The 17,334-nt window shown below is 39.2% G+C and overlaps 1 protein-coding gene across 1 annotated transcript in view; it reads left to right on the forward strand.

Annotated features, from left to right (window-relative positions):
• Positions 1 to 16,670, forward strand: part of LGR5 (leucine rich repeat containing G protein-coupled receptor 5) — a gene marked incomplete at both ends in the record, with an annotated part of 88,029 nt that extends 71,359 nt beyond the window's left edge. Inside the window, 10 exons of the mRNA XM_084206025.1 lie at positions 664 to 735; positions 842 to 910; positions 1,041 to 1,112; positions 4,022 to 4,087; positions 4,284 to 4,355; positions 5,227 to 5,298; positions 7,128 to 7,253; positions 12,050 to 12,195; positions 13,874 to 13,957; positions 15,580 to 16,670. Coding sequence (XP_084062151.1) covers positions 664 to 735; positions 842 to 910; positions 1,041 to 1,112; positions 4,022 to 4,087; positions 4,284 to 4,355; positions 5,227 to 5,298; positions 7,128 to 7,253; positions 12,050 to 12,195; positions 13,874 to 13,957; positions 15,580 to 16,670 — 1,870 coding nt within the window. The remainder of the gene's footprint in view (positions 1 to 663; positions 736 to 841; positions 911 to 1,040; positions 1,113 to 4,021; positions 4,088 to 4,283; positions 4,356 to 5,226; positions 5,299 to 7,127; positions 7,254 to 12,049; positions 12,196 to 13,873; positions 13,958 to 15,579) is intronic.
• Between the last annotated feature and the right edge of the window lie 664 nt (positions 16,671 to 17,334).

The following is a 17,334-nucleotide window of genomic DNA, read 5'->3' on the forward strand; positions in this document are numbered from 1 at the left end:
GAGAATGGCAGTTTTCAAGCCCTGATTAAGGAAAGCAAGTAGTGGTCTCTGGCCTTTGACCTTTTATTTGAATGGTTACTTCCAAATCTCTTGGCATTACTGGCAACATAAAAGCTGGTAAAAATTACTCTTGATGGACTCCATTCTGAATTCCCATTGTCTTACATGAAAATGAACTTAATGGACAACTTCAAATTAAGAAATGGCAAAATAAGTGTAAGAAAAATAATGATTCTTCTTGAGTAATATTCCATGAGCAAAAGCAGCATGACTTCAAGAGGGCAAGGGAAACTCTTCTGAATAAGGGAAGTTCTGACTTCTTCGTGTGTTATCCTTACATTTGTCTCAGGTCATAACAAAATTCTTCATATGTGAAATCTTGTCTTTGCAAACCTGGGAGGGAGAGAGAATACTTTGTTGACCGACTTCTGGCATTAAAACAGGAAAACAGGGACTAATTGAATGTTCAAAATGTGACATGTAGCTGGTGAATATAGGTTAGAGGGTGAGAAAAGCCCAGAAGGTCACCTCTGCTACAACCCGAGGGGCATAGTCCATGATTCATCATAGAGAGTTTACTCATTTGATTATGGTATAAAAATATATTTAGAATATTTTAAAATATTTTTCATTAAATGTATTTTTATCCTTTTTGTTTTTCAGACATTTTTATGATAACCCTATCCAGCTCGTTGGAAAATCTGCTTTTCAACACTTACCAGAACTAAGAACTCTGTATGTGTTTACTTCCTATTTTAGTTGTCTTTTTATATTGCAATACTAGAGTTGTCCCACACTTCCATCACCATAATTTTATTGAAATTGTTTTTTTTAATTGTAGGACTTTAAATGGTGCTTCACAGTTAACAGAGTTTCCTGATCTGACAGGGACTACAAGTCTGGAGAGTTTGTAAGTGCTAGAGAAGTATTTCTCCTTTGTTTTATTTTCTTGTATACTGACTTACTGCAAAGCATGTGCTAAAAAAATGTTGGGTTTCAGTCTTCAAAAAGTAATTGTTTTTCATAAATTCTTTCAACAGGACACTCACAGGAGCACAGATCACCTCTCTCCCCAAATCAGCTTGTGACCAGTTACCTAATCTCCAAGTGCTGTACGTTTCAGCAAGATTATTAACATGACATTAATGCAAGAGATTAATAGACAAATGAAACTATTATGATTTCAAAATTACCCAATTACTGCTATTTTTGTGTATCACATTACTTCTTAGGAATTCAGCTCAGGGAGTTGGCCCCTGTGTTATTTAAAACGTTTACAACCCACTTACCAATTAGGATTTCTCATACATTGCTGAGAAAGAAAATTACTTAGCATATTTTTAGGAAAAGATAAAAAGGTTTTTGATTTTGTTTAAAAAAAGACAGACCTGCCTTATTTTCATTCATTCTGTTTCTCCCTAGTTTGGGATTTTTCTCTCACTAAGGCAAATAATTCATTGAAGTGAATAGAAAATGTCAGTAAGGACAGCAATTTTGAGTATTTGCTATATTCCTCTTTTAGTTTCTTTCCCAACCAGACATAAGTAGCTGACTGAAGTTTTAATAGACTATGCTTTGACATCGCTGGGCATATTTTATATACTAAATACACAATATTATTTTAGCTTGGAAATTTCCTTCGAGTTTGCTTAATCACTAACGAAAGTAATCATTGTGTCCGCTTCTTTGAGAATGAGCCAAAAGCACTTTCCTCTACGTATTACGTCACTAGGAATCTATTTGGTATTAATTCTCTGGCCAGCATTGAAATAGCACTAATTATAACGCATTATTTGAATACCAGAGTGAATGTCAAGAACATTTCCAGAAAAAAATTAAGTTTTAGTTAAGGGACTCAATATAATCATTTCCAGAATGATAAAAGACAGTCTGCAGCCAGAAAAAAAATTCTGCATACAGAATTAAGTTTAAATATGTCCTGTATTCAAAACCAATAAATAATCTCAAAACGGAGTGCAAACAAATAATACAGGAATTAATAACTTACAGAGTTCATAGTAGAGTAGGACTGACCCTTGGAAATTCACATTTTTTGTTTTTGAATATTACCATAAATAATTCAAGCTGATACTTATGAGAGGAGGGAACTGATTTATCAGCAATTTGCAATACTCAAGAGCTGCTCTTTCCCCATTGCTGCCAGATTGGAATGAGCCTGCTGAGTCCCCATTTCACTTTGCACATCAGTTCTGGCTGTGCACTGAACCCACCACCCGTGCCTTACGAGGAGACTGCAGCCTTGCAGGGGCTCCCTGGCTCAGACACACTCCCACACAAATACACTCCACTCACATCCAAGTGCAAACGCTGCTTTGGACGGCAATTTGTGCATCCTGCTGAGATGAATGAGCACCAGGCTCCCTGGATGTGTGCTCACCTGCAGGAAAGGTGTCTGTGAGAGCCCGGTCCCAGCAGCCCTGAAAAGGCTCCCTCAGCACGGCTGGGCATAGAAAACAAAGCCACTTGTCCTCTGCTGCTGCCAAGAGCCTCATGTATTAAGAAATTGGGGAAAAAAGACCTTAAAAATAAACAAATATAAAATACTTCCTGGAGTTCTGACAGAAACTGGGGGGAGAAGGGTGTCAAGTTCAGGTGTTTTTGCCATGTGTGAGGAGGGGGTCAGTATGGACAAAATTCAATCTGGTAACATATCTTTAAGAAGACCTAAGTGATAAACCTCTGGATGACAAAATAGCCAGTGTCTGCCAGACATACAAAACATTCTTTACCTTGGCCTAAAAGCCTCTAGCTCACTTGAACCCTCCTCTGTAATGTCTGATCTGATTTGGGCCACAGTGTACCTTTTTTTTTTTTGTACACACATAAAACCAAACCAAACCAAACCAAACAAAAACCAACCAAACAAAAAACCCCACACCCCAAACATACCAATATTTGCCTTTCTACAGAGTAAAATCAGAGTAGAACACCTTAAAGACACACTCGGTCATTACTTGCGCTACTTCCACTAATCAAATATAAAATAGTCCAAATGCCCCTCTTGGAAAAATAACAGTGAAAATACAGTTTTACCAAGGGTTTAAATAGGTGGAGATGTGGAACCAGTTTTAGGGAATTTGAGAAGTCAGAGGAATTTTACAAAGTGAAAAGTGAATCTCTTTCATGTGATAATACTGGATAACTGTGAAAAAGGACATTTTTTCTAATTCTAGACATAAGCTTTTTTTCTCTATTCTTTTCACATTCAAATTTCCCATTTTGTTTTCCCTGAACAACACACACACACACACATATATACACACATATATATATATTGGATGTGACTCTTGGGTGGTGGGGGCTGATGTCTGCTTGCTTTTTATTCCCCCTTCAGTTTCTGCAAATTGCCTGGGCTTGGTTTTGATTAGTTATATTATACTGTAAATCAGGCCAGATGTTTCAGTTATTCTGTAATTTGTTGAGTTTTGGCTCAAGTCTTTTTAAGGTTTTTTTTTCCCCCATGTAGTGATTGATTTCAAAGTTAGTTCCAATATTTTTTTACTATTTCCGTCAGTTATAAGATGTAGCTGTCTAAGGATCAGAGGCAATACAGCTTAATTAAAAGTGTAGAATGGGAAGCTGATTGTGACTCTCATCAGAAAAATACAGGATCTTCTCTAAAAAAGTATGAGTATATATGCTTAGTATATTATTTTAAAATGTTAAAATATTTGTCAGAATTTAAACATGATAAAGATGAAATCTGTGATACTGCTGTAAAACACTCAGCAGAAGTCTACACTTCAGGCAGGAAATCTTCAAACAATGGAAGGAATTTGCAAATGTGGGTATGGAGTTAATAAATCTTGCCTTTTCCTCTCATTTCTTCTCTTCACTTAGAAATCAAAATGTGACAGATGAGAAATAAGTGAGTTTGTACCCTTCTGTGACTGTGGATAAAAAGAAATTATTTTTAATTGAGCATGAAGGTCTACAATGAAAGCTATTTTTCTTTTAACATTCTTTTGATGTTAATCTATTTGTTTCTTGTATAATTCAGGGATCTGTCCTATAACCTACTGGAAGATTTACCCTGTTTTACTGCGTGTAAAAAACTCCAAAAAATGTAAGTGTTAAACCACCCTGAAAAGCTCAAAAAGAAGCCTCTATGTGTGTTTGAGTATAATTAACTTGGTTATTGCTGGCTGATTTGACATACCCCAGATACACTTTATTGAAGTGGATCATAAGCACAATCTAAAACACCCCAAAGTGCCTTCCAAGTGTCTTTGAAACTGAGGAGATCTTTATTGCTATTTCAGTGACTTGCATCACAACGAAATCGCTGAAATCAAAGCAGACACCTTTCGGCAGCTGGCTGCTCTTCGCTCCCTGTGAGTACCCCCTAACAGACATTCACACAGGTTCTCAAAAATACAGGCTGTAAAATGTCTGCTCATGATGTACCCCTAAAGATCCTTATTTCAGTTTTTCCTCACTATGCTCTTTCACCCTGAGTTCATAACTCTGAAAGGAGAGCAAACATTCTGAGGTTTAGCACCTGCAGCAATGAATTAAAATATTTAAGCTTATAGCCATAAAAACTGTCATTTCTAAATGTTTCTGGTGGAAGTAGAGAGACTTACTGGGCCAGAGCTGGTATCTGTTGGCAGGTTCACATTATAATCAGCTCTAGGGAGTGGGAAGCCTTTTTACAGAGAACAGCATCTAAAGATGTGGAGTCCAATCATGTGCAGGTTTCCAGTTTTCACACAGACTCATGTGCTAGAGGAGTAATTTTGTCCAAAACTTACTCCTGGTTGGAATTTTTTGCAGAATTGAAGCCATACATTTTTTTAAGAGTTGCTTTCAGTCTCTTTGACTTTTCAGGGGCAGTGAAAATTGAGATTAGAAAGTTAAGCCTATTGACCATGGGTTGCTGCTCTCTTAGTCACATGAGAACGTTTTAGAAGACTTAGTCCATATAACCCACCCTTCTTTCTGCTGCATTAGGAGGCTGTGAGGCAGACTGAAATGCCTTGGGCTGTGGCAGGCACTGGGACATTTTAAGCTGCCAGGTTAATAACACCACAACTGACTAATAAAAAATTAAAAAATACTTTGCACTATGAGATATGTAAGAGCTTATTGAAAATATTGGCATGTAATTGATACCTTTTTTATATTTAGGCCTCCTAATCAAGTGTTTGAAAACTTCCATATTCACTCTGTGAGTATGTAATTTTCTACTCACTTTTCTTGTAGGGATTTAGCTTGGAACAAAATTAAAACTATTCACCCCAATGCCTTCTCCTCTTTACCATCTCTGATCAAACTGTAAGTATTTGAATATCTTATACATTCAATTTTTGCATTTTTCTTGCAAAAGCATGCAAAAATTTAATAACTTGGTGCCCCAGCAGAAATTGAGGGTTTCTCTGTTCTAATCATCTGGTCTGTTAAATCCATATCTAAATGCCTGCTTTCTTGTACTTCCCCAATTCACACAGGTATTACAGCAAAATTGCATACAACACTGTAATCATTTGGGGTTCTTGAAGACTATCAGTGAACCTGCCTCTTTTAGTTCAATTTATTAGCAGTTAATCTGTTGTAGCAATGGTAAAGATTTCCTGTTGGTTGTGTATCAGGCCTCAGGAATTGGATTAAAAATTAAATAAGAAAATTTTTCCAGAATTCATCTCTATTTCATTGTTCCTCATTTGATGAAATAGTTTTTCCTCTTTAGCGAGTTCAGCCAGAGCAGTTCGTGGTCAAAACATCCACAGCCAGTTTTGCAGGCCTTGTTCACAAGCACTTCTCAGTGCTTACTCTTTTTTTTTTCCTATTTCCAACTGTCACTCTAATGCTCTTTTGATATGAATTGCTGAGGCATTGGCTGTATGGGGAAGATGATAAAAAATCCCTCTGGAGTCATCTTGCTGTATGGTTGTCACAAAAGTATGATGCTGGGCGTTTGCTCACAGATAATCTGGTAGCTGCTAAACCTAAATTTGGAGAGGTGTTCATTTCTGTTGATGTGCAAAGCCCTCTGAGTGGTGCACTGACAAATGCCCACAGAGACCTTCTCAGAACTTTGTGAGGTGAGCAGTAAATTGTAGCTTTGGACAGTAACATACAACTGTCAGAGGGGGTTAAAGAAAAAAGCTCTTGAACACACCAGTAACACAGTGTACTCCCTGAAATGGGAGTCTCTAACCTTGGTCCACCTCAGGTCAGTGGTCACTTCTAGCATTGCAGTAGGACCTGAATGTCACCTTTGGTCTTTAAGGGTGCTGTGTGCAAGAAAACACACACTAAGCCAGGGAGGTAGAAGCCCAGTCTGTCAACTGCATTGTTTTATGCCTAGGCCTTGGATTTCAGTGTACAGTCCAGACCTTCCTGTACATAAAGGCATTTCAACTGCATAAGACTTTCCTTCTTCCTCCTTGACTGTTGACCACCTGAAGCATTGCAGAGTAGATTATTGTGAGGAGGACTGAAAAGACTCACTGAATAAATGGGAGAGAGAGCAAAATTGAAAACAGTACCTCTGGACTCCCCCTCTTTCACTACTTTGCTGTATCTTCCTGACCACTTTTTCGTTCACCTGTTTTACCTTCCCCACGTTACCTATCTGTGCTCGTCTGCACTGCTCTGTCTTCCCTCAGCCACTCAGAGAACCTTCAGCTTGGAAATGTCATCTGCCTCTGCTCCAGCCCAGACCTGTCCCTTCCTGAAATGCACATCTTCCCCACACACCTGACCTGCTCCTTGGGCAGCTTTCAGGGCAGCCATGCCCTGTAGCATCCCACTGAATCTTTTAATCTGTGGGAAGCTGTGTGGCTCCTTTGAATTCAAACAGTCTAGGGAGAAGGTTTTAAATTCATATGCTAGTCTCAAAACTGTCACTATGAATGCTTTGAGTCAAAATTTGGGAACAGAGACCCAACTAACTACTAGATGTTACTGTTATCTCTCTGCTAGACATAAAGGTGAGTACTCCTGAGCAGTGCTGCAGCTTTGCTGCATTCACTGGGGCCTCTGTTTAATACAGTCATTTTTTATTGAGTTAGAAAACTTTAACCTATTTTTTCAATGTGACACTTCTAGTGCTGAAAAAAAAAATGAAAACCATAAGCTGATTTTTATTTGCTGTTACGCAGGGATGTGTCATCCAACCTTTTGTCCTCTTTTCCTGTGACGGGGCTCCATGGCTTAACTCATTTAAAATTAACAGGAAATCATGCCCTACAAAGTTTGATAACATCTGAAAATTTTCCAGAACTCAAGTGAGTATATCATTAAAACTAATAAGCCACATTTGTGTTCATGTGCAATGGAAGGTGTGTCAGTGTGTAACGCATGTTACTTCGTATTGTCAGTCTTTGATCTGTGCCATTAAAACTAAAGCAAATATGATAAAAATGATAGACTTCTTTTATTATGCTCACTTTCAACTGAAGAAACTATGAAGGTTTTGAAATATTAACCCCAGTACTTGCTTAGTACGAGCCACATCTGCTTCCTGGTGATACGTTTCAAAAGCTGTTAAAACAATATTGCTGGCAGCTTAGTGATATGTCCTTCTTCTACGGGACTGTGCTCACAGAACTGCCATTATACATCATGAGAACACAGCAAATACCAGGGAAGAACATACTGCTGAAAGACCAAAAGATTTCACCTCTTCTCTTTGAATATGATTTTTCTGTAATCTTTTGATTAAGATTCAGATAATATTTTCCCAGTATTTCTAACACCCTTTAATACTAATAATTTCTGTGGGTCCTCTGTGATACAGGAAGGAAGTGTCCTCTAAAGATCATTTGCAGCTCTTACAGTCCTGGATGACCATGGCCTGTATGGAACTTGCACCCACGACCCTGGCATTATTAGCACTATTATTATTAGCACAACCAACTAAACTAATTTCAGGGTCACGACAAAGAGGGTTTTGTCTCTGACTTCAGGGTATTTGGGGGTTTCCCCTAACTCTCCTTTCATTTTTATATTTTAATTAGAAGATGCCAAGTGTAGCATATACTTTTTCATGTTTTACTGTAAAAAGTTTGGTATCAGAAAATACGAAACAACTAAACAGTGTGCACATAGTAAGAAAATCACAGAGTGGTTGAGGTTGCAAGGGACCTTTGAGGCTGTCTTGTCTAACCATCTGCTCAGGCAGGGGCACCTGCAGCCTGTTGCCCAGGACCACACCCAGAGAGCTTTTGAGTCTCTCCAGAGATGGAGAGCCCATCCTTATGTTTTCACTAGATTTGCCTTTTGCACTGGAAAAGGCCAAGGGTCCGGGCAGGCAGCGAAAGGGACTGGAGTGTTTGGAGTTCTCAGTAAGGGAATGAAGAACAGAAGCGTGGAGCTGATTAGGGTTCTGTGTACAGCACTGGAGGGATCCACCCTAGAACACTTCTGTGATGGCATGTTAACACAACCTGAGACAAGAGCTGCAAAAAATGGTTCCAAGGTTAGGGAACAATGCCTTGAAGGTCTTAATAAACCCAAAAATGGTAGTTTGTCACAGGGAAAATTAGGCAGTGTCTTCATCAAGTGCATGAAACTATAAGATTAACATTCAAAGTACTAGAGGCCTTAAACCTCTTCTACATTACAGATCTTGAGACAGGTTTCAGAGGCCAAGGAGCAAGTACCATAAAAATCGTGATTGGTTGAGACTGAGCTTATGCCATATTTTTTCTTCTCTCATTGGCTTTGCCCAAATTCTGAGGCAGGCGACAATTCTAAAATAATTGAAATTTCTTTAAAAGAATGTAAGCATAAGAAAAGTGATTACTCCAACCTGGCAAATATATAATGATGCATATACCTTGACCTAGAGGCATAAGAGATGCTGCAGTAGTCCTGGAATAATCCATTATTCAACTGAATTATATATAACTAAGATGTTTTTTCAATTCTTTTCTCCAAATTATGCTCTATATGAATTTCCCTTCAGCAAAATTGTGTACATTACTCAAATGAAAGTACAGTGTATTTCATCTGGGCAAATTGGTAACAAGGATGTGTCAGACTAACTTAATTATTTTTTTAAAATGTATTTAAAGTATGATATCTAGAGTTGATTAACATCCATGAGAACAAGTTTTACCCAGTCAGGAGAGAATAGGGTAAAATCCTGACCTACAGTCTGCATGACTTTTACCATAAATCAAAATGAGGTCAAGATTTCACACAGGATCGCTGCACAGAAAATGCACAAAGCACCAAACTTAAACAGAGATCTAAAACAAAATGGAATTTCACCATTTGCAATTGTTGCAACTAGCCAGTGGTTACATTAAAGACAAATTCCTGTATTAAAACTTTCTACTCATCTAAATTCATCCAAACAGACAGATCAAAGAGCTGAGCATCCCCTTCCCCATCATCAGCAATAGCACTAGTACACTCTGCAGAGCTGAGCCCAGCCTATTGCAGCAAGCCTTGAGGAGGCAAAGTCAGACTGCCAGCCACTCCTTCCTTCTTTATCTGATGCTTTGATTCAGTGCTGAAAAGAACTCAGTGCTTTGCTCCATTCATCATAACTGTGCCTTCCTGTTCACCATTAACTCCACACCTTTGTGAGGGAGAAAACGACCTTGTGTTCTCTGCTGCTTAATCTAAAAACAGAAAAAAAGAGGCATTCCTTGCTAGAGGAAAAAAAATTATCAAGGATACAGATATCATTAGTAAGATAAGGAGTATATAAAAATAAAGTTAGGCAGTGTTTCTAAGAGTTTAATTTGACAAAGTCCAAATCTAATCACCCACATCAAATAAGCACCAGCCATAAAAAGGACTGCCTCCAGCCCTGCACACCTGAAAGTTCCTTCTTTTTTCTTTTTTTTTTTTTTTTTTGGTGTTAAATGTAGCTTTTCTGAGGAAAAAAACAACTCCTCTGTCACCAAGAAGATCTCCCTGTTTTGCAAAGTATGCTTTGTCCTCTGTATGCAGTTGGGCTTTGCACACAGATTAAGCAGCATTTGCTAATTTAAGGGTTATGTGTATATCCTAATAACACAGGCTGGGGACAAAAACAAACATAAACTGTCCAGATTTAAGAATGGATGCTAGAAATACCTACAGAGAGGATAAGAAATGGGAGTCTTCTCTTTAAATATCATTTAAAAGCCATGGATATTTTTGGCTACATCATCAAAGTAGTGGACCAGTACAATGTGGGAAGTCTACATTTCCAGTGTATGACAGACCAGCAGGCTGGGAGGAGCACAAGATCTGGAAATCTGTCATAGAGCTGTTTGAATAATCAGAGAATAGAATTCATTTCTGACAGTCTCTTGTGCCTAAAATTTCCACTAACTGTTAATTCCCCCAGCTATATCGATGTCCTTCCAAAGGTCTGAAGCCACAAGTTGCAGGGATCACCTCACAGAACTGTCAGTGTTGCTTTTGATAATTGATTTTGTTGTTCCAAAAACAAGGGAATTTCTGTTTGGGGATTGGGATTGTTTTTATCCCAGATGATTAGCTATGAGTTAGTCTAGTAATCAGTGGGTTTAATAGTAGTTTATTTAAGAAGGGCTTGTGGGAAATGTGTTCAAAAATGTTTAATCAAGATAATCCCCTTATGTTAAAGGATGGCATGCAGATGAATGCATTAGAAATTAAATATTTAAATATCCTGGCCTGAGGTTGCTTGACAGTTGGATCTTGGTTATCTTCAACTTTTATTGAGTACCCTAAAAATTTTGTATTGGGTACAAGGGTACAGATTCTTGTGGTTAATTTCCAACAGAAATGTAAGGTTATAGAACCTAAATGCCTCCAAATGCACTAATTTAAAAAATCACTTTAGAACTTAAGATTCCGTTTGTTCCCCTTTGTACCGAGCTTTTGGCTAGTGCACAAGTCTAAGTCCTGTTGGCACTGGGCCTGATTCAGCTTGATTTCTCTGCAGATTTCCCAGGGGGTTAGAGGTTGCTTATTACACTCATTATGTTAATTTACATGATTAACCTGTTGAAAGTAATCTGATAGGAGAATCTAGTTCTACTTTATTCCTTTTAAGTTAATTCAGAATAACTTCTAATCACCTCTTTATCTTTGAACTTTTTGGTATATTGGGCTTTTAGAATTAAGGTGAGCTGTTAGGTTTTGCTATGTGCTGTTGGTGAACTGTGCAAATTAGATAGCTTTGCTTCCAAAGCATTAAATATATCTATGGAATAGAAGTAGTCTATAGAACTCAGAAAGTAGTTCTTCCATGCTCCCCCAGAATTTACATTTCCACAAAGGAATTAAATTCACAGTGTAGCAGAAATGTGCACTTTTCTGACAACAGGAGCCTTCATAATCATTGGAACTCACTGACATATATTAGTGCTAGAAATAAAAATGATCCTAAAAGAATTCAGTATGCTGTGTCCTGCAATGACTGTTCTCCTTTTTAAGATAATTAATACAGTAAAACCTTTCTCTCAGTGACATTTCACACACAATGCCTGATTCACTCACCTTTTGGTTTAGAACTCTGCTTTCTTGATCTTCTGCGCAAGAAACAATCTCCTTTTTGCCATCTTACTGTGAAATGAGTTGAAGGTGGAGAGAGGTGAATAAAGCTTGATTTCCAAAAGATCTCATTCTTCCTGAAGTGGAGAAATTTAATTTGAGAAGTGTTTTGGTTTTTCCTGGTAGGCGGGCTGTGATCTTTGGATGTGCTTTTTTTTTTTTTTTAAAGAAACCATTAAGAAAATAACTGTTGGAGAAACAGTTGATTTACACAGTAAAATCGTTGAAAATTATAAAAGCAGAAATACAGTTCTGAGTAACATTCACTCAACAGCAAGACATGTCTCCTATGAAAACACATAAGAAAACTTCAGTATGCTTTTTCTAAAATTAGCCTAGAAGCCATCTGCATTTCCAATGAGGAATTTTATTTGTGAATTCTCATTTTGCGTTATCATGACCAGTTTTTACTCAGAGATGTTTTTGCTTTCAGTTGTGGATATTTAAACTATTTCCTTTGTGTTAACTGTAGAGGAGCAGTACAATCCAGTAACTCTGGTGCTTCACCACTATCATGGTATGCTGCCTTATTCTTCTGCAGGGTCATGGAAATGCCTTATGCCTATCAGTGCTGTGCCTTTGGAGCTTGTGAGAGCCACTACAGAATCTCCAGCCAATGGAACAAAGATGATAATAGCAGCCTTGATGACTTGCATAGAAAGGATGCTGGACTGTTACAAATTCAAGGTAACCATCATCTTAGGCTTTTAAGTCTACCTGAAGGCTGTGAGCAACCTGTGCTTTTAAATAAATCCAATACTCTTTACAGTCATAGACGTGGCCCCTCCCTGTCTCTTGCTTAATAAGATGTTTTCTAAGTATACCTGTGCTTAGCAAACTCATTATTTTAGATCTGCCATTCAAAAATCTCACTCACTTATTCACTCATCTTTTCATCCAAATAACAGCCATAATAATGTGGTGAATTAAATCTTTCCTTTATATGAGAGGCAGGGTAGTTCAGCTGCTACGTAACTCCATACAAGAGCAGGCCAGCAAAGATGTAGTTTCTTTCCAGCCTCAGAATGGAACACATCCTAGGCTTACCCACAGGCTTCAGGATGAGTAGTAGCCAAAATATGTGGCTACTTTGCCATATTTTTTCATAGAATCATCGAATATGCTGAATTAGAAGGGACCCACAAGGATCATCCAGTCCAACTCCTAACCATGCACAGGACAGCCCCAAGAATCACTCCATGTGCCTGAGAGCATTCTCCAAACACTTCTTGATCTCTGACAGGCTTGGTGCTGTGACCATTTTCCTTTGGAGCCTCTTCCAATGCTCAGTCACCCTCTGGGTGAAAAACCTTTTCTTGATATCCAACCTAAACGTGGTTTAGCTGCATGGCATTTCCTTGAGTCCTGTCCCTGGTCATGAGAGGGAGAGTTTGGTGCCTGCACCTCTGCCTCCCTTTGTAAGGATGTTGAAGACACAATGAGGTCTCCCCTCAGTCTCCTGTTCTTCAGGCTGAACAGACCAAGTGACCTCAGCTCCTCATACAGCTTCCCCTCAAGCCCCTTCACCAACCTCGTGGCCCTCCTTTGCAAGCTCTCTAACATCTTCAGCTTTATTTCTTATACTGTGGCACCCAAACCTGCCCCCAGCACTCGAGGTGAGGCTGCCCCAGTGCAGAGTAGAGCAGGACAATCCCCTCCCTTGCCCAGCTGGAGATGCTGTGCCTGGTGGAGCCCAGGACAGGGTTGGCCTCTCCTGGCTGCCAGGGCACTGCTGACTCTGTTCAGCTTGCCACAGACCAGGACCCCCAGGTCCCTTTTCATGGCACTGCTCTCCAGCCTCTTGTTCCCAGTCTGTGCACATAACCAGGGTTACCAGAGTGCATTTGTTCTGCAGGACATGAGACTACTGGTTTTTTCTTCCCCTTCAGCACTAGGTCTGTTACTGGATCTGTTATGTAGGGGCACACATACATTTACTGTTGCTTTCTGTGCTATCTCTGCCCTTGCAAACCAGTAGGTCTCAGAGTTCATCAAGAATAGAGGCAAGAATATGTGCTAGTGATGACAAAAGAAACACAGAACACTTGATTAATTCTTAGTAGTATGGCACAACAGCAGAATTCGTATTTTAAACTCCTTCCTAGGCAGTCATCACGCTGCAAATTAGGCAATAGAGAATGTACCTGTACGTGATCATTTTCACAGAAGTGAAGATGCCACTTTTAAAATAATCCTAAGTACATTAATTCAAAACCAAGTAGGCATATGTCTGCTTCTGCTCACAGTTCAGCAGGAAAGAGACAAGAACCAGAGCTTAAATACCACAGTCATTTTTGCAACTTTTACTAAAAAAACTTCTCCTGAAAATTGCAGTAACAGTTCTGGGTTTTTCTCTCCCCAATAGATGAACGTGATTTTGAGGACTTTTTTCTTGACTTTGAAGAAGATTTGAAATCTCATCATTCAGTGCAATGCTCACCTTCTCCAGGTATGAAACTGCCAGACAGACAGGAATTCGAGGACAGTGTTAGTAGATATTTGAGATGCAGAACAAATTGTGAATCAGACACTAGGACAGCCACATGATGTGCAGTAATTTGATGAGTGTAATACACATACATTGCACTGTAATATACAGTTTTGCATTGAATTCCACAAAACTATTCAGCCACCATGAGTGTAGCAAGTTTTGCCCAGTCACCAAGCTCTGGGCCCCTTTTCACCAGAATTGATACCCAGTCAAGAAAATGAGAGAGGAAAGACTCTTCTACTAAGAGGCAGATGATAAAGGCAGCAGAATCTTTGCTCTCTCAGTCTTTTGCAAAGCTAAAGTAGTTCTTCTGAATGTCACAGAGTTATTTTACACGTGAGCAACTTGAACAACACACAGTTTAGGTCTATGTCTAGGAAATAGCAATCACTACTGCATTGGTGTGCACAGTCCCTCACAAAGGACACCCAGCACTGTTATTGTCTTCGTAGAATGTAGCCAGCCATAGTCATAAGTTTTGTTTGTTTGATTCAGCAAACATTTTCACTAGCATTTCTTTCATTGTGAAACATGAACAAAAAAACCCCGAGTGACAACTTGTACTTCAGCATTCATTTTAAACCATGATTCTTGTTTGCAACAGACACTAACAGTAAATTTTTTAAAGTTACATAAAGAGGAATAGAAAAGGCAGAAAGTCAAAGAATAGAGTTAGTTGACTGTCACATATTCTCCAATGGCCTAAAGTTCTGAGTTTATTAAAACATTGCTGTCTTCAAGGTAAGCTGTCTCCAGACCTGAGAGGCATTTTAGCTTGGATTTTTCAAATAGTATCTTAGAAAAACTTGCAAACTGATGCAATAGATCCTTATGTTTATGGCAACAGCCATAGTTATAGGGAAGTCATTTCAGCTGCAGGGTTTATGTCTTCATGGAAAAGCACAGGCCGCTGTGAGGGGCTTGCCTAGCTGGCTCATACCAAGACACGTAATGTTTCTCTGACTGCAGAGCAATCAGCTTCAACTGCACAGAATATGCACCTCAGTATATAGAGAATACTTCAAGTATTCAGCAAGCTTCAGTCATAATGACCTGACTTCAGACACAGGAGATCCAAAAAGGCAGCACTCCCAAAGGCAAAGAGAGACAGATTCCTTGCACTGTGTAATAACGTGTTATAAGGTAGCCAAAGTACATCCATCCGTATCCATTACATCACCAGGACTCATTAGGAACCTGTTTTAATTTAGTTACAGGTAACATTTTCAGCTTTTTTCACACACTGACAAATATCACAGCATTTCTTGAAACTACAAGAGCTGACATTCACATTGCAGTAGTACTGCCAGGCACAAAAAGAAGCTCATAGACTACTTGTGATGAAGGACAAGGCTCATGTGCACCACTAATGCAATATGCATCACACATTTAGCAGCATGTTATCAAGGTCTCAGGTTACTCCAGAGAAAGAGCAAATTTCCAGCTCCCTTTTTATACAAAAATTCACTCTTTGGCTGTTCTGAGAATCTGCAAGAAGCATGAACTTTAGTGTCTTAGAAACCATGGGGGTTTTTTTGTTTACATGGGCTTCCCTTACCCTTTTTATTTTGGCATTTCAGGTCCCTTCAAACCATGTGACCATCTGTTTGGTAGCTGGCTGATCAGAATTGGAGTGTGGACCATAGTGGGTTTGACCTTTATTTGCAATGCACTGGTGTCTGCTACAGTTTTCAGGTCTCCATTGTATATGTCCTCCATAAAACTTCTGATTGGTTTGATGGCCATTGTAAATGCCCTGATGGGCCTGGCCAGCGGGGTGCTGGCTGGTGTGGATGCCTCCACTTTTGGCAGCTTTGCTCAGTACGGAGCGCAATGGGAAAGCGGGATCGGTTGCCAAATAACTGGCCTTCTCTCCATTTTTGCTTCAGAGGCTTCCATATTCCTCCTTACCCTGGCTGCACTGGAACGTGCCTTCTCTGTAAAGCATGCTACAAAGTTTGAAACAAAATCCTCCGCCGCTAGCATAAAGCTTGCCATTTGCTTTTGCTTTATGCTGGCTCTAATCATTGCAGGGATCCCCCTTCTCACTGGAACTGAGTATGGGGTTTCTCCTCTTTGTTTGCCGCTCCCCTTTGGAGAGTCCAGCGCTATGGGCTACATGGTAGCGCTGGTATTGCTGAACTCCCTCTGCTTTCTGGTAATGACTGTTGCTTATACAAAGCTCTACTGCAGTTTAGAAAAGGGAGAACTAGACAACATTTGGGATTGCTCTATGGTCAAACATATAGCCTTGCTACTTTTTACTAATTGCATTCTTTATTGCCCTGTGGCCTTCTTATCTTTTTCCTCCTTACTAAACCTCACTTTTATCAGCCCAGAAGTGATTAAGTCAATACTTCTAGTGATTGTCCCACTGCCAGCATGTCTAAACCCACTGCTTTATATACTTTTCAATCCACATTTTAAGGAGGATTTGGGAAGTCTGCGAAAGCAAACTTTGATATGGAGGAGATCAAAACATGCCAGTCTGATCTCTGTGAATTCAGAAGACATAGAAAAACAATCTTGTGACTCAACACAGGCACTGGTAACCTTCACAAGTGCCAGCATATCATATGATATGCCCACCAGCAGTTCCCTAATGCCACCCTCTTATCAAATGACAGAAGGCTGCAATCTTTCGTCAGTCGCGTTTGTTCCCTGTCGCTAGTTGCAGAAACAGTACAGGAAATACCTCTGTTTACAAAATTTTTAATCCCAAAAGTAAGTGTGAATGTGTGCATACGAGTGTAGAGTGCCTCTAAATTATTACAACACACCTCAGAAAACAGACAACCACAAAACTTGCGGCCGGCTGAAAATCCAGTACTTGAGCCTGCTCAGCCTGCTCCCAAAGTGCTGGGATGAAGAGAGGAAATGAGAGCTGCTGAAGTTTGTGCAGTTGTATCAGCTGCTCTCTTTTAAAGCAGCACTACTCAGAAAGGGCATCAGTTGGTCAAGAACAAAAATAGCATATTAAAGTTGTAATATTTTTTCAAAGCATCACCTGATGTTTTCAGGGCTTGGGTTATTATTTTCCTGTTTATTGCAATTCGGTTTTCATAATAGTTTTTCAGTGCCATGATTGTTTTTTCTGAACATCTGTGTATGGCCTTTGCTCAGCAAGGTATCTAAATGGAAGAGTAGTCGTGTTCAAGTCCTAAAGGTTTCTGCAGAATACCCTTTAATGGAGTTCCATGTTTGATAAAGCTGATTAAATGGTTTAACTGGCACTGGGTTTGGATTTTGGAAGTCATCTAACTTGACAAAACATTTTTAATTGCTAGCAAAAGCTAAAAAATTAACATGATGTGAAAGAAGTTAATCAAAAACCT

The sequence above is a fragment of the Fringilla coelebs genome, assembly GCF_963513975.1.
Source record: "Fringilla coelebs genome assembly, chromosome: 5".
NCBI lineage: Eukaryota > Metazoa > Chordata > Aves > Passeriformes > Fringillidae > Fringilla > Fringilla coelebs.